Source organism: Synchiropus splendidus, chromosome 19 (genome assembly GCF_027744825.2).
Source record: "Synchiropus splendidus isolate RoL2022-P1 chromosome 19, RoL_Sspl_1.0, whole genome shotgun sequence".
NCBI lineage: Eukaryota > Metazoa > Chordata > Actinopteri > Syngnathiformes > Callionymidae > Synchiropus > Synchiropus splendidus.
In genome coordinates this window covers 12,823,666-12,847,485 of record NC_071352.1, presented here as the reverse complement: position 1 = coordinate 12,847,485, position 23,820 = coordinate 12,823,666, and the positions used below count along the sequence as shown (strand labels likewise).

The following is a 23,820-nucleotide window of genomic DNA, read 5'->3' as shown; positions in this document are numbered from 1 at the left end:
GTGATTCAACTTCTACTTCCTGTTAACATTGGTGGAAGCCATCTTGGATTGCGGGGTGGTGGGGATTCTCCAATTTTCACGAGGGGAATTTCTTAGTTTGGAGCACAACTAGAAGGCACCAGTATTTGAGAGTAATAGCCACCAAGCGACAGGGCCAACATTGACTTGAAAATAAATCGCGGTACATTTATTTCACATCCACTCCCCACTTTCAATAAGAAGTGTCTTTAATTTTCAAATTCAAACTACTCTAAAAACCAATTGCCAAATGTCAATTGCTTCACCACCGTGTGGACAAATGCAGACTTGGTCTTGACATAAGATGAAAGCTCAATAGAGACGTACATGTAGGACATGGGGACGTGCCAAATTAAAATGATTAAAAGAGAGCAGCCTTGGGGAGAGGTGGTCTGCGTGAGGACATGACGGAGCAGGAGGGTGAAAGGGGAAAATATGTACCAGTAGGAGTGGTTTGGCTCAGACAAGTCGGAACACACACTGTAACCGAGGCGCGGAGAGAGTGAATGAACCAAGGAGGATGAGGAATACAAGCAGTGGAAGAGGGAGGGAGGGTAGGAGGCGGATCAGGCCGCAGCCGGGGACAGGCTCCAGCACGCCGGTTTCGACCACATGGCCCCTCCCAACACCAGGAATATCAAACCCTGTGATTACCCAAAACACAGTGACTGGGTCCATCCTTCAACGCGGCTTACGTGCTTCCCCCTGCCCAAGTCCACGTCGCCACATCTACATTAAAGTCCCTCATCCGACCTGTCACCTTGGTGAGACCAGTTTGTCAGCTAACGTTTCTCTAAGACTTGAGACTTGCTGACACGCGGAAGGCCTCTTCCAAGGGGCGGAAGCCAACGAGGCACTAGGAAACTTTGCTGCGGTTTCTCAGTCTATACTTGACTTCCTGTGGCAGTTTATGGCTCTGACCAGGGAAACCTCGCTCTTGTTGTGCTAAGAAAAGAAGACATTTGTCATTTCCTACACACCACTGGGGATTTTTTTTCATGAAAAATGTTGAAATCCAAACGTGTCCCTCCTAGTTTAATGTCATTTCTACACCAAAGACAAGAAAATGAACTTTCAATTTTGACTCCGACGCTACAAGAAGTTCAAATCCCCCCCTAAGCATCTGCTTAATGATGTGTGGCGAAATGACGAAAAAAAATCCTTATGCTCAAATACACAGGTCAACCACAAAATCTTCATGACACATGACATGTTAGGTCACGGTAGCCAGCGGCCCAAATTTTATTCAGAGCAAATATTAGATCAGTTACGTCAAGCTGAGGACAGTGCTGAATGTGGAGATTATCGAAGCAAGGTGGCTCTAAAAAACAAGCACTAAAGTGTTTAAAAAAACATTCATCCCAAGTTCAATAATGAAAGGAAAGTGGTGCAAAGGAATAGAATAGAAATTATTGCTATTCTATAGCACTCCCCCAAAGAAGAAGATGACAAAAAGAGTATATCATTTCTACTGTATTGGAAATAAAAAATAACTAACCAATCTTCTTGTTAATTTATCGTACAGGCATATAACAATCAGTTATTAAATTAAATGTAATGTTTATTGAAACTGAAGACTAAAGTCCTCAGTGAGCATAGAAAATGTACTGGAAAAGTAGTGAAAGTAAAGTAAGAAAAGTGATTCACTATTTCTCCAGTCAGACGAAAGTGGTTCAATATTGGCTAAGAAAAACTAATGTATTTTTAATCGGTCATATTTCCTAGCATGGTGAGCAAAACCACTTTACATGGCATCACAGTCTGACACATGCTGCATGCATAAGTCAGCATTCCATGAATATTCCACAAACATGAAGACACCAACACTTGCTGATCAAACTCTATCGCCCATGGGACCAGAACTTGAAACAGTCCAAGTTGTTTGCAGAACATCATATTTACATTTATTTAAGAGTCTTTAGCATCTTTATCATTAGCTTCTCTCTCTCAGCTAAATAGCGAAACCATCCTCCTTCACGGCTCGGATGCAAAATGTAACAGGCGCCATGCCTTTCCTCGTACATTAGCTTCCGACCTATTCCTCCGATCTGCATGTTCCAGATTAATTTATATTCCCGTCTTTCAAGAAAACACACGTTCAACAGTATGGTCAACTTTAAATGTCATGTTGTTAAACTTTAAAGGAGTATAGACTTTCATTTTAAGGCATCGTGAATGGAACACATGCTGTTTTTGCGAGAAATAATCCCACTGATTCTGTAAATTGAATCCAACAGCACCATATATTCCTCTTCTTGATATCATATTTTTCTTTTATGTATTATGTCTACAACATTGACACCAATGAAGAGATCAGCTGTGATATTATGGAGAAGTAAACTGTGAAATACACATCTGCAGATGAATCGTTGTTACAAAAATACACAAGCCATAGAACCTGCGAGGGAGAAGATGAAGCTTCCTTCAAAATAATTTACATATCCCTTTGTCAGGTTTAACAGCGGATGCTGCTTTAACTGTTATAAGAATGAGACCTAAAGTGATGACGACAAAAAAGAACGTTCATCTACAAAAGTCTCTTGGCTCTGAGGAATGCGGCGTCTGGTCGGAGTCGGACTCCTGCTAAACCCTTGGTCGGTCCGAACAATAAAGTGCCTCTAAACAGCTGAGAGCTGCAACCTGTTTGAAAAGTGGAGCTTTGGGGATGTCACAAACGCTGACAAGCTTTTAATCCCGATGTCTGCAGCCGCAGCGACGGGCCGGGACGACACAGGATTGGTGAACAATGGCGCAAGCATCTCGTCCTGGTCGTTCATTGCACTCACCGGCCACACGGTCGACACGCTCCACCACCGCTGCAAGTCTAAGTGCATCCTTGACCTGTAGGCTTCATCTTCTCATCCTAACTGAGAGCAAGAATGTTGCGCCGAACCCTTGGACAGACAAGTTCAAATGCTGAACTCACTTTGAAAAAAAAAAAAAAATCATGTTTAATGAGTCAGGCATGCAGGCTGGTGTGTTTGCACACACCTCTGAGTCAATATTAATGTGTGTGCAAAAACCAGTCCGACGCCATTGTTGATTGAAACTGGGCCTCCAGGTGGTGACGCAACATCAGTTAAACAGGGTTTTCCACTTCAGAACCAGGAAAAAGCAAAACATGCTCTACTTTTCTTTTGTTTGACTTCAACCACAAGCTGATGTGAACAGATGTGGCCCTACAGTTCGGACGCCCTTCAGCAAAGTGTAGCAGGAGCAGCTGCTCCAGATCACAACAGGATATAGTGTAGACTGGAATGACATGAGGAAAACTGTCCTTGTCACAGGAATATTTTTTGCTTTACAAAAGTTGACAGACAGACAACTCCAACAGTAAATATAGAACCCTGACTAATCCTGAGACGACCCAGCCATGACGTCAACAAACAAACACATTACGAATCAACGTCAACAGAATCGATCCAACATTAAGAACCCATTCAGTGGTATGAAAGAAACAAACCTGGTGCTGAGACTGGCAATATTTCTGGGAACTTATACTGCGCATTGCTTGTTAGTTTTGTGCAATTGTACAATGTACAAATGTACAAATGATTATTAAGACAGCCACTGACAGGTTCATGAGGTCAGAACTGTAAGCTGAGGTTACCTAAGCAAACAAACAAATGCAACACGCCACATTTCGGGACAATAAAGTTCAAATCTAAAGTTTGAAAACAACGTTCATCAAGTGTTTGCAACATACATTTTCCTTCTTTTTACACCACCAACGCGCACAAAGCAAAAGACAGCTACAACATGATAAACAAAAGCCTTATTGCCAACCTCTTGTTTCTTTAAATAATTACAAATATTGAATTAAAGATGCTTCTGGAAGCCCAAATATGGTAAGAGCCATGGAAATCATACCAATGAAAAGGAATGCACTTTCAGAGCATCACAGCGCCCCAGCTGTGTCCGCACCCCCCTCACCAGTCGGACGGTTTGTGTGAGCAAACATCAGAGGGTGGTTCATGCTAAAGATACAGTGGCACTAAGAAGCAGTGAAGCTGTGCCCTTAATTCTGAAAGCACGACACGGCTCGCTGCCTCTGCAGCACGTCCGCAAGAGAGGCTCTTCGCATCCCCCTTCGTCTGTCCTCGGCCGCTCATTTGATTCCCTCGGAAGAATAAAAGGGGCACCAGGCCACACGTTATGACACCGATATAAACAAGCAGCACTGGAACTACAGTCATGAAACATCAGTTAATCATTCCGATCACCTAAATCTCATGGTTTTTGATACATAGTTTGTGAACAGACGTGAATGTTCCAATTGCGTCCACCAGGAGGCCCGGTGATGACAGAAACATTTGTCATTTTTCCTATTCAACTAGTGATGTGGAGCTCACTGAAGATTAATCCTTGGTTTTTAAATGCCTCAATGGTAGATTTATAAAACAATCCAAAGGAGGAGCATACACCTGAAGTAAGCTCTTGGCTGAGACATATGGAGAGCGGAGGGAGAATGGGAGGGACGGAGGCCAGGCGACGTTAACTGTCACATACTTGTGACCGTTGCATCACTGGTTGAAAGTAAACACAGGAAAAAAAATGCTTTTAAAGTGACAGCTATCACTCCCTAGTTATTGAGCGTATCAATAGCTGTAAAGGAAAGCAGCAGGAACTAACTAGAATTACAGAACATTGTTTCATTAAATTTATGACCCAGCTTGTAAAGTGTAGTCCAGACAGTTACAGTCCGGATTTTAAAGAGCCTCTTCACCAAACACAAATCTATCAAACATGCATCCAGTCCTCACTTGAAGCTTATTTCAGAAGATGCTGTTTTGGTGATGAATCTCAACCCCACACTGGTGATTCTTCTTCAATTGAGAAGGGAAATGACAATACAATGCTCTAGGAAAACAAGCTGCGGATTCTGTTGACATGCAAGGCTGCCTCGCATCCCACACAGAGTGGTTACTGGAGATGATTCTGCTGATATCGCTGCATTATCTCAATTCCTGACAACCGCACTGTGGACTCAAAGTACTAACAGTTAGCAGGGGCCTAAATCTGGGATATTTCCTACACTCACTGGGACTGCAGAGAGGTGAAATCCATCCCATACAAGCACTGATGGAGTGAGATAAGATAGCAAGAGGGCAACAATGGATTGTAATTACTGTAGCCAAAGAGAGGAATAACAACTGTGAAAGCAAATATTGACTAAATCTAGCCGTCAACACCTTGTAATTCTCTGCGGAATGACTCAATTCCAATTGATGTCTTCTCATGGAGTGAATCACTATTCAAAGTTAGTCTACAACCTACTGAAGAATCATGTCATGAAAGAAAACTGCTGATCAAATGACCATCTACTGCAGACTAGTCATGTGTTTGTATCGAGATAAACAATTCAAACATACTCAGTCATCTTATCTTGAGAATTCCAAAATTCATCTTTGAAAGAAGCTAGAAAAAAGCCATCCTGATACTCCTTACCCGTGATGGATAACGGTTCTGTCGGCACCCCGAGGGCATGGCAGGTGGAGGGGATGGAGGTGGTCCTGGGGTGCCACGAAGCACCGCCACCCAGATGCAACGGGGTTCTGGCGAACTGCAGTCGACTCCCACCGGGTTCTGGAAACTCCAGTCAGGCCCGGCCAGTGTTGGGCATGGGAGCATGGCAGCGGGCATTGGAGTACAGATTTTTGTCAGATCCACATTTTTGGCTGCCCACATGGGCCGCACACGCACACACTCTCTTGGATGCCGATGCAGCGGTCAGTGGGTTCTCCGCTGGTCAGTCACTGGTCGTCACCTCCAACTCCACCTCGCTACGATCCATTTCCCCGGGGGGAGATTAATCCCAAAAAGTTCCTCAGTGTGTCCCACACATCGGAGGGTCCAGGTGGTGCAGAGGGAGGTTTGGTCTCACTCCTGACGCACAGAACAACTGCTCATCGGTGTCCGGTGTGCTCTGCATACAGAGCCACCGTGTCCATCCCCCTGAACACACACAGTGGTGTCCCAGTGGGCTGGAAGTCTCCTCCCTCACTCGGCTCACTCCCCCTCGCTCTCTCCCTTGTTCTCTCTATGAAGCTGAAACAAATCCCTTCATCTCAGTTTCAACTTCATCCCCTCAACTCTTGAGCTCAGCACTGCCCAGCTGTTGCATCCCTACTCCGCTCCCAAAATCCTTCCGGCTGCACTTGTCTCTATCAATATGATGCTTTCACCTGGACTGAAGTATTTTTGCCATCATGATAACTGCGTTTAAATGTTTCAATCTTGACAAAAAAGGAGAACTAGAATGGAGTCCACAAGAGGAGATGACTGTAAACTATAATGCTCTCACATTCATATTTACTTCCCAGTCATCTCTGGGGGATTTCCAATAAATATAGCCGTTTCACGGACATACAGAATGATATATATCAAGTATACCAACAGATGGATTGAAGTATGTTGACTGAAATACAGTGCAAAGGCTGTTGGGCGACATGTTGTCAGACTATACAATAAAACTACTGGTCAACAAAATGGCAATTTGCACAGTATATTTTGGGGAAAAGAGAAATGATGAGCGCAGTTATTATATTATATATGGAGTGCAACTAATGATAGTCGACTAGTCACAGACTACCTCACCTAGTCTGACTGTAGTGTTGTGAATAGAATGTAAATGAATTTGAATTCTTCAAAATGCAGAGAGAAAGGTACGTGTCCTTAGATGTGACCTTTGAGAAACAGTCCCATACTTTCAATGTTTTATTTTGCGAGGGACACGCAGCTTCAGCCATTTCTCCTCTGACTCGATGAAAACGATGATGTCACAACTAGTAATGAAACTATGCCAACTAGTCCTTGCAGCCCTTGTAAATATGTATTTAAAAACTATCTCCTTTGCAAGCAAGTCAAGTCTAAAATCGAACGAGCAGTTGGCCTGAAGTCAAATCGAAAAACAAGTGTCCTGTGACAGGTAAGTTCCAGCAGCTAAGAGTCCAAATCAGTGGCCACACGTGGGCCGCATGTGTGTGCGCGCCTCGCAAAACAAAGCTGTGATCCCGGCGTTAAACTCCACAAAAGCCTTCCGCCGCCTCCCCTCCACTCAAACACAAAAAAAGCAGCAATTCCCAGCACAAAGAGAAAAGAAAACATTTTCCTTGCAGCTGCTTTCACTGTCTCGCGCCTAGTGAAAACACAGCGGCTTTCATTTACTGTACAGCAGCTCTTGACCGACCTCGACACTAACCCATCACCCTCACAGCACACACCCACCAAACAGCTTCTCACCAAGCAGCTCGGCGTCCAGGTGATGTGCGAGAGCGGCAGGCAGGTGACCATTTCACAGGAGCTCACTGACTTCCCCGCCAACTACCATCACCGTTAACAAATCCAGCGCTGCGGGTTAGGTTCGACTGGTTTCACCAGCTGTGCACCCGGGCATGTTCGAACCTGACCCATTGGGCCAGTATCCACACACACTGTAACCCTCTCAGCTCTGGATTCAGAACATAAAAGGCACACAATTGTTCATGCTGTAGAAGAGCTACTCTATAAACCAGGTTCATCAGGTACAAGAGTTGCTTCAATGAAGAATTGTGCCTTCAATTTTCATAGGTGAGCCAGTGACATAGAGAGGAAGACCATGACAACAAAACATATTTCATAACAATGACAAGCAATATGAACAACAATAAATATCTTACAGAGTTAGACCCTATTGAGACAACACAGACAGTATCTAAGCCTCGGTACATCCAGGTTTTCAGTAGAGAAGTATAAACCTGTCAATTGAAGGTCAAGTCTTCTGGTGACTGTAGAGTAGGGACACACTTATGAGGCTTCACGAAGCATCATTAGCACTCTCTGCTCTAAAATCTTGAAACCATGACCTAGTCAAAGTACCAGGAGAATTAGTTAGTCAGTTAGTGAAGTGAATAAATGGCAATGAAGGAGGTCAGGTCATCAACGTTAACATGTATGACTTGGATAAATAATATTCATTTTTGTGTGCTGAAACTGTGTACTACGAGCGAGTCATTCATTTCATGAGTCAGCTGTAGAAACTGAATTGCTTACAAATACAGATCCATTTCTTCTTTAAATCGATGACTCATTTGTCAAACGTGTCACATTTGGCAAACACACAGTCACTGAGGGTATAAATACACAAAGCTGTGTAATTAGGTTTTCCTATAACGTCTCTGTGCTGTGGGGGGTTTCTGTGCTCTCTGTGGTTCTGACTGAACAGCGGGCAGAACCGCCCTGCGGAGAGACAAGTGGATCACAAGCAGGAGCGGGAGGCAGCTCTGATTGTACAATTCAAAACTTATCTTATGGAGGAAACGCTGCCAGCGTGTGAAGCAACTTCTGGATCATCTAAAGCAGGAGACGTAAGCCCCCGCTTTCTATCTCACACACACCAAACCAATTGGTCCAAAGAGAGTCGCCATTCCTGCTCTTTTCATGAACCAGGACGAGGAGAAAGACTTTGACGGGCGGGTTGACTGAATGAACAAAAAAGAATTACGTTACATGGAGGACACACACACACGGAGGGTCTTGACAATGGTAGCCAACCATTCAGTGGAGCAGGTCTAAGCAGGTCTGTTATCTGCATGTGGGTCTGGCTGAGCCACATACCTGCTTTATCAGAGCATGGTTGTGGGCTAAACATCCCAGCAGACTTCAGACTAGCTGAGGCAAGGCGGCCAGGGTTTGTCCAGGTCGGAACGTGGCCTCTGATCTCTCTGGTCTCATCACCCTATTACTACTCTGATTCCACAGCTGTCTGAGTCGCATCAACTCCTCCCAGAGTCGCTGTAAACTACATCAAACTACAACATGTCTTGGTGTGTATTACAAGGTGCTGAATCGGGCAGTCCAGTGACCTGCTGCAGCTTCAGTTAAGTGAAAAACACAGATATTTCTAACCATTCATTTACTAAACATCGATATAGCACCATGAATTATAGTGATGTTTGACTGTATCAATATTTTCTTACACTTCGATGGGTGGATGGATGGATAGACAGATAGATTTTATTATTTTTAACCAACAATATAATGGACTTTTAGTCTAAAAAACGTCCTCTAAATCTAACCTGCTTCATATCAAAATGACCTTTCACTGACCCTGAACACTGCAGTGAACCTCACAAGTGTTTAAATATTACATCTTTCAACTCTTATTTTGCTGTTAGACATCATGGTTCTGACCAGACACGAGCGCCAGTGGTGGCTCCTTGGCTCAGCCCTCTACAGTGGAAAGTGTGAAGCAGAGCGAGTGAACGGGGCAGATCACACTTGTAGCTCATACACACAGATTAGTGGTGCGTTTAAATCCCCTGCATACTCCAAACATAATCATACACCAGTGGATTTAACACAGAAGGGCCTCCTTCTTTTTCCCCTGTGGCTTCTCTTCGAAGACATAACATTTTTTCAGATCATTGCCACGAGGAGATGAAGAGATGAAGCTGTGGGCTGGCGTACGACAGGAAATTCTCAAAACACACAAGGAGTGTTGAAAGGAAACAGCTGAGGAAGAATGAAAGGCCAAGTCAGACTGTTGCAGTGCAGGAAGAGAAATTGCCAAATGTTTTACTTGTTTACAAGCGTAAACAAAGAAGAGGAAACTCTGTATTTCTACTTCCTTACACACCATTAGTGTTTGTTAATATCAACAACACAGGAGCTGGAAGTGTGGAGGATTTTTGAGCGACAGGTTTGCAGTGACACTGAACCAACACTGTTGAGACTCTCACAAGTGCATCACCGAGTCGTCTTTATACAGACACAAGCCGCTAGAAGGTCTGTGCTAACTGCCCATAGGGTTCATATGGATCTTATGATACATAACCCAGACAGCTTGGTTCAAATCTGTACTGGTACCTTCAGCAGATGTTCTTCCATAGAGCTCAGGTTCACATTGAGTAGCCAGCAGACCAAACAATAGAGCAGAAGCAGCTACAAAGAACTAACTTAATCTTAAATCCTGGCAGGACATAGAATAAGAATCAGAATAAAAATGTATTGCCCCGGTCAGTGGAGATCCCACCAACTAGGAAAGTGCTTTGGAATAAAGTGCTGTCAATAAAATAAAATAAAATAAAATAAAATAACAAAGACTGATCACGAATTTGGTAGATAAATAGAGAGGTGAACCAGAAAACAGAGCTAGCTTTGGCACCTTTGTCATCTAATTAATACAGAAATTAAAATGAATTTGTGTCTTCTGCTTTAAATTAAAGATGTATTAGAAAAAATACATGTATATTATTAAGATATTTCCCTCCCTCAAGACAAAATTACATCATGGAAAACGCTGTAACTGTTTAAGCAGCTGAATCCAATCTTGAAATTTAAAATATATTTTATTTTGGTTTAATTGTCGATTTCACCTCAACATGTAAAAACACATCTTCTATTTTGATGTGCATCTCATGCAACCGCTTATTTAAAGGTCACTGCTCTGATCAAACTGCATTCATTCAAACTATATCTTCAAAAATTCATCCATTTACTTGCTGTAACAATAGCGTTTCAAGTGATAAATACAAGGTAGCATCTAATAAATCTATGGGGAGAAAAGGTGAAGAACTGTAGACCACCAGCAATGGTGTGAATGTCTGCGTCTAGACAGCTATTAGAGGTAATCTTCCGGGGTGGACTCTAGCAAAGCAGGGTCTCGGGGCGCAGCAGTTTTAAGCAGGTTAATTTTAACTATAATCTCCAGTAAATCCCCCACAACATATTGACCCATCAGAAGACGAATTGGGGGGTGTAACAGCCAATGAGAAGCCACTAGAGGGAGACAGCACCAAGGCCAGACAGCAGGGAGGAGAGGTCACGGGACTGTTTTGACTGTCTGGCAGGAGAAAGTGGAATGAATGAAGTTGGTCATGGAGGGGCTGTCTTCACAGAGGTCAGTCCTGCTGTGGGCTTAGAGTTGGAAGCAAGGACAACAGCAGGTGTAACATGAGGGGGTCCCCCACTTTGACCAGCAACGCGGAGATTAGATGTGTAAAAGCGTCTGACCTCAATCTTAGAGGAGAAAACACACTCCCTTGTTTTGTGTGTGTGTATATATATATATATATATATATATATATATATATATATATATATATATATATATATATATATATATATACAAATTCATTTTTTTCCATCAGCATTAAGAAGACATTAGGAATACGTTTTTATTGTGTTATGCTTTTATGCAACTACCATAGAGACCTCCTCCAAAAAACAAGATGTTTGAGGGTAAGAAACTACATATTGTATGTCAGCTACTGTAGTTACAAGAAACTAAACACGGCACTTAATTTCCTCATCTCTACAGTACAACTGAGCCTGCGGAGCAAACATCGTGGGCCAAAGAACACAAGGCTCTGCCGGCTGACGTCACATCACATCTACGCAACTGGAGACCAGAAGTCAGCCAAACATCTACAAAAATACAGCCGCAGCAGAAGCAGGGAGGCTGGGGGGTCGACAGATGTTTAGATGTAGACGCCTCGGGAGACGGAAATGAATCCAGATTTAAAAATCAGGTCAGAAATTGGTCCAAGGGAGGAACCACACTCAGTCGACATGCTGGAGTGGAAATATTACGGCGATGACAAATTCAATATTTCTATCTCATAATGAGAGTAGAGTAGGTGTGAGGGAAAGTATGACAACCATGAAAAATAGATGTTCATGTTTTCTGATGTGAGCCCTTATTCTCATATGTGTCACAGGTCTTCTATACTTTTGTATTATCATCCAAAGCAGTTTGGTTGACCGTTGCTGCTGAGCCACACATGCTCACATGGCGAGCAGGAGAGCAGTATTGTGAGTGTGCAGGGCATGTTCACAAGTATCTCAGCATGATGATGAATTATTCATCCAGTCTACATGTGTAATATCCGCAGCATGACACAGGTTGACCCTACTTCATGAGGTTCGGAGTGCTGACATCCAGTAAGGCTTAACTGTTTGTCAATATTTGTTTTCATTTTGACCATGTGGGATCAGATCATTTCCCTACACGTTCTGCAGGGAAGGTGGGCACTTTATTCAATGTCAGTAGGAAATGAAATGGTGAGGAGTTTAGTCTCCGTCCTGCTCAGCCTTCACATCAGACCTGACAGTTCCTATGACAACACACAAGACAGTTGTGCAGGATGAAAAACCACCTGCAGGCAAACCTGACTGACAGCACCTGCAGACACCTGACCTGATTATTAGTTGGAAATTGGCTGATTTTAAGTGTTGAGGCAAATTATAGGGGCGTTTGTGCCTTTGGCCGTAACACTGGAGGCCCATAACTCTTCAAAGCTTCCCTTCTTGTCCACTTGCCTGGGCTTTTCAACTACTCCTGTTCTGTCACTTACATTTCTAACTGCTCCTGAATAACAGAATTAAAGGAACAGGAATGCGGATCTGCTGTCCTCACCACACCAGCATTCATGCTGCTTCTGTTTTTTTTTTAACCTGAAACAGTGTGATAATCTTAGTTTTTAAGTGATTTTCTCTGGTTGGTTCACACTCTGGTGAGCTGAAACTGCACAACAGCGCAGGGGTCATCGCAGCCAACACCAATTCAGTTGAGCATTTCTTGCCACATCTGAAGTAAATCACAGACCGTGACCACATTTTATCATTTTAAGAAGTGCGCTACCTCCATGGCTTCGCCTCACTATGAAGCCTTGTTCATTACATCTTACGTTTTGTAGTTTCCCCTGGGTGAAATAGCAACTTGGTTTCAGTTCTGTACAGTCGTTCATTGAATCTTTCTTTGGGGTTGTAGTGGCGCTAGAGAGCAGAATTTATTAGCGATCAGAATAAAAGAGCAGCATGGTGGTCACATATCCAGATACCATACTATGGTGTCGAGTGTAGCAGGTTAGTCAAGTCATCATTACAGGTCCATTCAGTAGTAGTTCTGGCGCAGTACAAGTGGCGTGTGTGTCGTTCCTTCATACAACCACGGCCAATATAGTTCTTCTTAAGAATTTCCTACTTTTCAACGAACCACTCTGAACATCCAGTTTCATTTCCCTCAAGTCCAACTGCCAAGAAAGAATGTGATTCAGCCACCACGGCCTCTCAGCTTGGGTTCCCTCTCAATCCTCATGCGCACATTCAACATCATGGCCGATGACGACATCTGGCAAAGAGCTATTTCCCTGCACTGCACCCTCCGCCCCTTCATGCGCTGACCACAACCTCTGGGAGCAATCAGAGCGTCACGTCTGAGCTGCGCTGCATTGAGAGCCCACCCCTTCTTCCCTTTTTCTTCCTACTCTTTTCTGCTTTCTTTCAGGAGCAGAAAGCAGCTCCAGAAAACCACAGGACTCCAGCATCCCTCCAACCCCACCGCCACCACACCAGCTGGACTCGGAGCCCCCCGCCCTCCTTGGCTTCTTGGTCCTCTCTGGACAAACATGGATATATTTAGCATGTCGCAGTAGAAAATTACAAGTTCGGTATGGTGTGATGACGTATTGTGTTGAAGTTGGAGGTGCTGCCCGGGTTTTAGGGCGTGGTGGATCCAGTTAATGCCCTCGCGAGACAAACCGATGGGGCAAACTTGGGTAATAAAGTCAGGAGCACAGAGATATATTTTTTTGGAGCCGGTGAGATGGCCTGTCTGGAGTTTCCATTTGAGGTCATCTGGTTTGTACATTCCTGCCATGCGCCAGCGCTCGCACCACACTGAGGAAGTCACCCCTCGCTTCACTCGCACACCATCCCGCTAGTTTCAAAATTGAAGTCCAGGGCGTCAGTGGCCATTTACAGAGCTCTGAGAGCAGTGAGAAATACTTCGATTCAGTCACTGTGTCTGCGCTGGGTTAGTGGGGGATGCATGCACAACGAACGGTGTCATTCTAACCACCATGTGCCAAGGATCAGATTCTAATGATTATTGCCTTATCTTGTAGGATCACAAGCTCCTCGGAAGGACACAGACCAAACTGAAAAAAAGGACCTTACAGTACCACCGCCATGATGTGAACTTCTGCCCAGGAAGGATATAAAGATAACTGCTTGTCATTGTTCTTAGGAAACCAGAATGGGGTCATTTTGCTTGACTTCTATCTTGTTTAAGGATCAGATCTAAAGTAACTTTGGCAGTCTCCTTGTCCCTATGGTTAGACGCTCCGAGCTTGACATGGACAGCAAGACTTGAAGGATGGATATGATGGAAAAACCCAGAGTAAATCTCCAGACACAGCTCTCAAGGTCTTCTTCTTCTCCCTGACTTCGTCTCTATGTGCTGTTTCTAATCCTGTCACTCTGAATGAAAACCTTATTCTCAGCATCTCAGCTTCTTCTATTCTTATTGTGTTTGTGTCAACTGTCTCGAAACCATCCATCATGGCAGAGCTTCCCTTTCACCCGGGCAGGCTGATCCCAAATACTTGACCTCATGTTTTTACCACATTTATGGTAGCACCATAGTTGCTTGTACTTTACTTTAAACGCTCAGCTATAATGCATTATTAGTACAGTGATAAGACATCATAATGCATTGATAATAGAATATAACACTGCATTATAAAACATGTTACGACTGCTTATATTCATGAACAACTAACCCTAAACCCTCTGACCAGGTTTATAAACTAACTTACTCGAGTTATAAAGACTCAAAAATCCTTAATCCTAGTCCTCATAATACTTAAATCATGTGTGATTATGAACATTCATAACATCGTGATGATGTGCATTATAGATGAGCTCTTAACATAAAGTGTAAGCACAAACTATCTACCCAATTTAATGACTGATGCAAGCTCCAAGGCAACTTGGAACAATGGAGACGAAAGCATAATGTTAGAAGGTCACAACACCCTCATCCATTAAAACTTCCCAGATTCCTATGCACTTCATTTGTGCTGAGTGCTTGCACTCTATCACCCTCATGACTGCAGAGACCCACACTGACCACAGAGAAGTCTGTTTGAGCCAATAAGCAGACAGCACCGGAGGGCACGCCCACACAACCGAATCAATTGCAGCCGATTCCCTTACAACGATTTGAGTTAGTCTTCTTTGAAGCCCAAAGTCGTGCTCTCATGTGAAACGGCAAGCTGCCCATGTGAAGTTCAGCGAGACTGACAGAAGCACGGCTATCTCACGCTGGGTGAACTGATCAACCTGAAGATGATATCCAAAGTGAATCTGGCATTCATGCGCATCCTCGCTCCGCCATCACCTGATTTTTGTACAGATATATAACGCCTGGCTACTGGGTGTATTCTGAGGAACAAGCGGAGCATGCCAGCAGGTCAGGACCATGGAAAGCAAAATGGTGAAACTCAAGCATCGGTTACTGCAGACAGAAAACAATTGGATAATGGCTGGAGAGAGTGTTCGGGTGTGATTTCAGGGGGTCATTTTGGACACACAACTCACATGAAAAGCTACATATATGGTATATTAAAGCCAGTATTGCTATATTGTGCAACAGAACTTAAATCATTGGTAATATACCAACACAATCAGGGTTCTCCCCAGCACTTCAGCACAACATACAGGTCTGGGGCGCCGGAATTTTTATGTCAACGCTGATCTGTCGAGCAGGATCATTAAGGTGGAGAATCTCTCTGGCTATGATCCCACATCAGAGGAGGAAGATCAGAGAAGGAGAGGCAAGTTCTATGAGCAACATGCACAAACCACTTCAAGGCAAACAAATAAAACAGCAACACAAGTATAGAAATGAGATGAAAAACAATTTTACCATGTATATTCAACTACATTTTTATGTACGTGACTTTTTAATGAGCTGATATTATTTATGTGTGACATGTAAAAATGATAAGCGAATAAAGAAATGAGTTTCCTTCCGCATTACAACAATATGACCAATGTCAAGGACTGCAAATAAATACGTAAATATTCCTTTCCTTTTTTCCAACAGTCACAGAACACTGGCTATTTTCTCCATCAGAAAAAGTAAAGGACTCAAGAGTAAATCTCAGCTCCAAACAGGACAAACTCGGCTGACTGTGCACTCCCACTCACCCGGAGGCACGGCGTTCTCTTCAGATGAGCTCCAACCTCTTCTTCCCTCTTTAGCCTCTGTCGCTCTTTGTTGTTCTACTGAGCTAGATTCAGTCTGAGATGCTTCAGCCTGCAGACTTATGTTTCAGTACATGTTCCGTCTCGCAGTAAAATGGTCAACGCCGTGACCCGATGGAGTCATTCAACTGCCAAATACAAGCGGAACAAACATGCTGTACACACTCCTGTAACTCAATTGAAGGAGAAGAACATGCCTCCCTTCACTGCCCCAAAACAAGCCTTGTAAGGCCCATTTTTACAGAGGAATAAATTCCACTTTATGAGAGATATTCAGTTTCACGGATTTTCACATGATGGGCTACTACAGAGAGGACCAAAGATGGAAGAAGAGAAAATGATCAAAGCTGAGAGCCGGATTTAGGGGGTGAATGTTGAAGACGTAGTGTACGAAGAAGTAATGCAGAGACATACCACAGAGAGGATACAGAGATAAATGACATTCACAAGCAGTTGAGTCAATGTCAACTTTCTCCTCTACAACCTTAAAACCCCTTGTAGGTCTTGAATGATATTCAAGACTTCAGCCAACTAAACAGAAAAGCTCATTAAGTCACGGTGCTTGAGACACATTAGCTAACCCTCAGCAGCGCTCCCATCTTGGCCTTGCTGCGGAGGGGTGAAGGTATTTCGCAGGGCCTCTGCTGCCAGTTTGGCTGCCATAAAAAACGGCGGACCGCCACACTGAGACCAAGCCAGGATTTAAAGTGGCCCACGCAGAACACCTCTTGCTGCTCCGTTCCCATAAGGGATCCCAAAACTGCGGAATCATTGATGTGTTGTGTTTCTAATGCTAGCTGTAACTAACAAGTGAGCCATATTAAGTGTGTCTGGACCCGAATTCTCTGGAAACTTTTACTCCTTCCGACAGCAGTAGCGCCATCCATCTCAGACTAATAGTTGACTTATTTTATTACAAAGGGGATTAGAGACTAGAAATCTGAGTGCCTTTATAGAGCCAGTGTTTTGGTCCAGCCCTCCGAAAACCTCCCGTCCCTCGCAGAGAGACAAACTAATAAAGCAGACAAGGCCGCCGCTTGTTGTACCAGTGTTTTCCAGTCCTTGTCGCAGCCGTGCTGTTCAGAGTTGGAGGTCAGTGAGTCGGCCAGTGACTCTAATTCACTGTGTGTGACCTGCAATTCACAGCTCGCCAACTCTGAACCAGCACTGTGATGGCCGACTGCCAAACACATTATCAACAATCCAGCCCGATAGGGTTGCGATGCACAGAGAGCAGCGGTGTTGGTGTAGATATGTGGATACTCAACATACATTCCCATTAGCCTCACTCTGAACTGGCAAAACTCTGGTTTCAAATTAGAATTTGTGGCTCATGCACACTCCGGTGACAAGTTAAAGACTAAAAATCATTCTAATATTCCAGTCTGCAATGTTTTCATGTTGTCTAATCCAAGTCCCAGGTGAGAAATTCAGCTCATTACTTCATTTTATGTGGCACACAAGAGCTTAAAAGTAGTCAACCTCCAAAGCACATGTAGTGCTGTAGTCTCACAGCAGGAAGGTTGTTGGGTCGACTCCCACTTGGTTTCTGTGTTGTATTTGCAGGTTCTCAAAAAAAGTACAGAGGTAAATGACTCTAAATTCAGCCAATTATATTAAATGTTTGGCCCCCAGCCTCATTGAGATTGATGCCCCTGGCCATCACTGCTTGTGGTTAGTAGCAGACCAGCAAGCACTCCTCCTAACTTCATGAATCCACTAATCGCTGGTTTGTCAGTGTTCATGTAAACATCCTCATTGTCTACGGCTGTCACACACTGGTGACCCCGCGACTCATCTGATCCCTCAAATGCCATTGTTTTGGAGAAAGGCTGTACATGAATTCTGAGCCTGTCTGCAGACACGGACGTGGAGAGATCATCTGAAGTGTGACCTTTGTCAGCCCACACTGACACAAGTCTCCTCCCTCCTGTTTAGCTTCAATATCAGGGCGCACAGAGTGGGATAAGGGTGGGCCCCTAACCTATGAACCTTGACCCTACAACAAACCCCACCTCGCCGCCTTCAGGCTGTGGAGATGTGGTGAAAGTCTGCCATTCCTAACAAGACCCGACCTGTTTCCCATTCCTCCCGCCAACGGTGCGTCAACACACACACACGTGCAGGACAACAGCCTCATATTTTCCTGCTCAGGAACAACACGGAGAGGCGCCTGATCGACACAAGATCTCTGCAGGGACACACAAAGAGGCACAGACACAGTCCAGACCGTCAACAGCCAGAATCTAATTAGCTCTTTACTTTTACTGAGAGAGGCTTTGTCTGGCATCCAAACCTCCCAGTGCTCCCGCTTTAGATGCTGCTGAAATGCGTCCAGCTGCGATTAACAGAGGACCCGACCAGGGAGAAGGGGTGTGAGGCGCAAGATATTTGCAGCGCTAATGAGAGTCAGAGTCCAGAGATGATCAAAACCAGCCACCACTGGAGAGATAATCCAAAAAAAATGTAAATAATATCAATGATGTCGGCTGTCTTTACATGTTGCAGCCACTCATTCAAGTTGTTTGAATCTATGAGAAGTTTTTGAAGCAGCATTCAGGGGCGTGGAGAAGATTTATTCCTTCACCATAACAGGGTGAGGACAAATCCTCAGCAGAACAGACTGAGCTGACCTGGATAACCACGCTGTCAAAGACAAGTGGGTCCTGAAATATGTATTCATTTAGCCTCATTCCAGCATGAGAGTGATTGGTACTCAGACACAGTGGAACTGTTAACTGATGCAAAGCACTGAAAATCTGAGCAGAGATCTCAACAGCTCAACAGAACAGCTGCTCAGTTGTACTAGGGGTCAACAGCTATGACAGGTCTTCGTACAAAGTGGCCCGTCATTGATACGACTGTCACTGCATGCAGCACTGAGTCAAATTCCAAAGCTTGCTGACACAAAGACTCGCCTCCACCCGCCCTTTCAGGCGTATCTCTTGCTACTTGTCAATCGATGTGGTTCCAATTGATCAATGTTTTGAGTTCGTAACAAACAGAAAGACACCGAAATGTCAGACGGAGAAAATCAATACGCAGCCATTAGTAACAGACATGGCTTCTCTGCAGAGCAGCACCGAAGTGACCCCCTCACCTACACCACTACCACAGTAAACAAGGTCAGCAGTGACTGGTGTCACACTAGCACACACACGCATATACAGCACAAACACTGAACCCAATTCCTCCTTATCTTGAGCAGCGTTACTGACCGGTGAAAGGCGCGGTGTAAAAATACACCAGTACTAGGGCGCACCTGTGAATACAAGTGAAATAAGTGTGTCAATACAGGCACACACAGCAGGTTAATAATTGTGAGTGTGTGTTAGTGTCAATGCAGCTGTCGTCCCACAGCCCAGGGTGCAGGAATGCAGCCGAGGTGATGGTGCCGTGGCGGAACTGTGGAGGTGTCAGAGATGTTTCAGTGGTGTTAACACACTCACACTCATGCCGCACATTCAGAGCATCATTGGCGCACTATTTTTCGTCAGAAATAAAAATATATAGCTTCATAAATAAACATATTGCTTCGACACATTAAAGCTAAACTTGGAGGTGAAGGACTTAAGAGACTTCATGAGACAGTGTTTTCATTCAGCGGTAAAATCTTTGGATTTGAACAACCATTTCAATGACTTAGGCAGACCGAATTTTTAGTTCATTTATATCTCTCAATGTCCATGACTTGGTCACCAAGCCTTGTGTATCCTAAAAACACACACAACACTCACTCTGTTGTTAATTCACTGTTGTTAATATAGAACGCCGATTGAATCCACATGCACGCTTCGCTGGAAGTAGATTTAAGTCACGCGACTTGAGATGTAGGTCACGAGGGCTACCAATGCGTTGCCTAGATTTTGTTTTCATAGGGGACGCTGATGAATACGTAAGTATAAAGAGAACACACCACACCACTGAAAGCTCCGCTGAATCACATAAGACAAAAGAGAAAACACATGATCAACTTTGAAGTGAAATATTAAAAGACAAGGAGAGCGGCTCACAAGTGTTGAACATACCTGTGAAAACTAGAGGTGATAAATAAAGCATGGATGTTGTGAATGGAGTTACAACTCTATGTACTGCAGGTAACAGTGTATTCCAGGCAGGTATTGTTGGATCAGGTGTCACAAAGACGCATTCTTGATCACCAAATACAGACAATCCATTGGTGCTTGCTACTCTCCATCGACAGGTAGATGGTGTGGCAACTGAAGAAAAGGAACTGGGAACACTGAGGAGGATGAACTGAGGTAGAAAAGGATGCCAAACTCCTCCAGTCCTCCAGCATCACAGTACAACAGTGTACAGGGGCCTCTCTGTGCTGACAGCATCTGCAAGTGATCACAGAACTGCTTTCCTCTGCAGCATCACGCAGCTGGTTCCAGTTACTGTCGCCTAAGGTCGCATCTGATCCAGGATCTGCTGACTCCTCCAAGCTCGGCGGTTTGAAGTCTGACGTCTTGCTGCGCTCCTTGTCCTGTGATCAGCTGGACCAGCAGGAGTCCAGGGTGGACGCCAAGACAGTTAAAGGCTCGCAACCCGACTGGAGTTCGAGGTCATGTGTGCTGCTAATGATCCTGGGGTGGAGGAAACTATTAGCGGGTTGGCAACGGCAGGTCCCAGATCAGGCTAAAGCACCAGGACTAAAGGTGCATTAGATAGTAAAACCAAGCGCTTCAGCTTTTCTTTTTTTCAATGTCCTCTCATGTTACATCGATACTGTGAAGCACCACGTGGCTGATGCAACACTAGAGGTCCAGTTCATCCTGGCCCCGCCCCAGTTGGCCACTCCTGCTCCACCAGCGGATGTATCGATCGCCAATGACACTGCAACACTCGCGCAACAAACATCCCTGCAGCACACTCATCATCTCCGCCGTGGTATCTGGAGGTTTCATTCATTTTTGGAGGCGGTTAGAATTTTCCTTTGCTTGAAGTGATGTAAAATAACAGAGCAAACCACTAGTTATGAGACAAATTTCCTAACCAAGAAAAAGTTGCTTCATGTTTTTGTGTTTTCTGCCTACAATATTTGGACCACACTCATGATCAATCCTAAATGGTGCTTCAACATTATGTTTTTTGAAGAAAAGAGCAGCTCAAAATATGAATTTTTATTTGACAACCACCTTAACAAACAGGCTGCCCTGCTACGATTACTCAGAAAAATGTGTGAAGGATTCAGGCTGTTTATTCTGGATTAGTGCAGACGTACTGTAGATTGAAATTCCAACGCCAGAAAAAGCCAGAGACTACTTGGGAAAAATCCAAAGCAAGATTATTTGACAGCACAACTATCTTAAACTACAGCTTTCCGCCAAATAATGCCAATGTTTGGGTCACATCAGACCCTGGCTGGAAGAGCTATGCAGGGGTCAAAGGTCAGGCATTGAACGGGTGGAGGTCCGAGGTCAACTTGTGTAAGACGAGGCCGTCACACAGCAGAATGTTACACAGCCAATAAGAACCGTTGTGTTTTGTCACACGTGCTGTGCACATGTAAAGACAGATCAGATGAATATCTCAAGTCTTTGATGGAACCTTCAGCGGAAAAGCTCCATTAAAGATCCACCACAGAAGAGGAAGCGTTTGTTAGCCAGAGGCAACAATAAAGAGGACACCAAAGGGTGCAAATGAAGAGGGGAAATTTAGAGGGAGTCAGAGAAACTGGTTTTATCTCAACAACATAAATTGAGAGGATACAACAACAAGCCCGACACACAGAGACTCTTCCCTGCACTGAAGCCCCATCATCATCAGTTTGTTGTGATATTAAGGTGAAAAGTATAGGTGAATCTAAACCAGTAGTAAAATAATAACAGGACAAATGAACACAGCAGGAGTTGAAGTAACGCTTGCTGTTGCCTGATATTCTGAGGGAATTGCTTTGGCAGCCAAAACTAAGATTTTTATGGCGTGTTCTCAGTTCAAACAATCCACAAACAGAAACATGAACCTAAAACAAGGTCATCTGCAGCCAGAAAAGGGGGAAAAAACAAAGGTTTGTCATGACTGAGGAGGTAAAAAACAAAACATATTGTTGCATAAAAACAACGGAAATATTGCCTAACAAAAGTGAGAAGCAAACTGCTGTCCCACAATATCTATGAATAGTTTCAACAGAGTGTGCTACAGTTCCCATGACAAAAAAAATGGCAGCACCATCTTGAAAAGTGTAAAATATCTCATCATTATTATAGAAGCTAGCAACAAGTCAAAGACAAAAACAAACAAAAAACACATATCAAGTTGATTTAAAGGTGCTTAATAAAGAGAGACTGAAGACGTTTTAACATGGTCAGATAACAAAAAAACAAAGCAAGGTTGGTTAGTGTTTTCATAATACACCATGTTTTCCAGCACTTAAATCAGGTCTTTTTTTAACCTTGATACTCAGCAGATTAATGTGCTGTTGACTCATGACTGACATCTAAATATACCATCACGTACATGTGAAATAAAGGCTTCAGGCGTTACTCATTTACGGTAATATCACTTTGAATTTAAAACTCTCATTAACCCCTGTTCAGTCGTCGTGGTTATGAATTTATTATAGCTATAAACAACTGTGTTGTGGCGCTTATGACGACCAATAATAAATGACAGCCTCAGAAAGTTATCGGCCAGTCTACAAACGTACTCAAAAGACACACCCATCCATCGACCATCCCTGTCTGGGACGTCCAGTAAGCCGCTGCAGCCGCAGCCGGACAATAGACCGGACAGCTCGGACAGAGAGCGCTTGAGAACAAACTCATTTCTCCTCCACAAAAGTCAAGATGCAGGGGGGGAAAAACACTGAGTAGAGTCCGAGGACGCGAGTGTCCAGTGGCTTGAGTAAACTAGTGGTAATCCTCTTAGGAAATCACGCTCCCTGACCAGTCCGCTGAACACAACCAGCAGGTCGGATCCGAACAAGCGGAGCCACGGCGGTGTCTACTTACGTGGTTCTCCGAGTACGGGGGTATTCCAACCAGGCAGAAGGCAACTCCATTCATTGGGCAGCGGGAAGAGTTCGGCCGCGACGTGGAAAGGAGAGACAGTTGCAGCAGACGCGGCAACAAATGTAACAAAGGTCCGGTGGAGGCAGCAACTTGGACCGTCACTTGAGCGAGCGCCAACCCCGCGAGCGAGCCGCTGTGTTCCCGTTATGTCGGAGGAGTCCCGCGGGCTGCCTCTCCACCTCCTCCTCTTCTTCTTCGTCTTCCGCCAGACCGCATCAGTTGTTCATAACTTAAGCCTTCGGTGTGTATGTGTGTCTGCAAAAGAGTGTGTACCAGTACCAGTTGTAGCAGTGTCAAAACACGAGGAAAAGCGGAAGTCAGCGGGAGGGTTTCAAAGTAAAAGAGGAAAGCATTTCGAAGTTATTATTGTTTAGGAGGAAGGCATCCTTGCAGATCCCCTGGGAACCAATACTGAGTTTAATATACATTTATAATCCTTTATAAACCTGTGAATAGGCTGTTTTTTGGTTCACAGAGTTTGTTTTCAAACCACAAAACACTTCCTTCTTTGCTGACATTGATCAAAGCGTGTCAAACTCAGGTCACGGAGGCCAAATGAGGCCCTCCGAGTCATTTTTGTGGCTTGAAAATATAAAATATAAAATATAAAATAAATAATAAACTAAACTAAAGTCGATGTGCTGTAGTACAAACATCAGTGTTCACAACAGATGTGAAAAGAATTTGCTTCTTGAGAAAACTACTCCTGTGTCATGAAGCAGAGGGACAAGTTGTATTTTGCAACACCTAACAC

General features: G+C 44.1%; 1 protein-coding gene across 8 annotated transcripts in view; it reads right to left on the bottom strand.

The window, feature by feature from the left end:
• Positions 1–23,820, bottom strand: part of arhgap23a (Rho GTPase activating protein 23a) — a 63,088-nt gene that overhangs the window by 28,311 nt on the left and 10,957 nt on the right. For 4 of the 8 annotated variants that reach the window (XM_053850823.1, XM_053850824.1, XM_053850825.1 and 1 more), the window contains exon 1: positions 5,467–6,715. The exons of 1 other annotated variant lie outside the window; for it this stretch is intronic. In XM_053850823.1, the coding sequence (XP_053706798.1) occupies positions 5,467–5,706 (240 nt within the window). In that variant the 5' untranslated portion in view covers positions 5,707–6,715. Of the gene's footprint in view, positions 1–2,804; positions 2,922–5,466; positions 6,716–7,260; positions 8,089–23,006; positions 23,380–23,820 lie in introns of those variants that run through there. 3 more of the 8 variants (XM_053850826.1, XM_053850827.1, XM_053850828.1) reach the window with 3 other exon arrangements.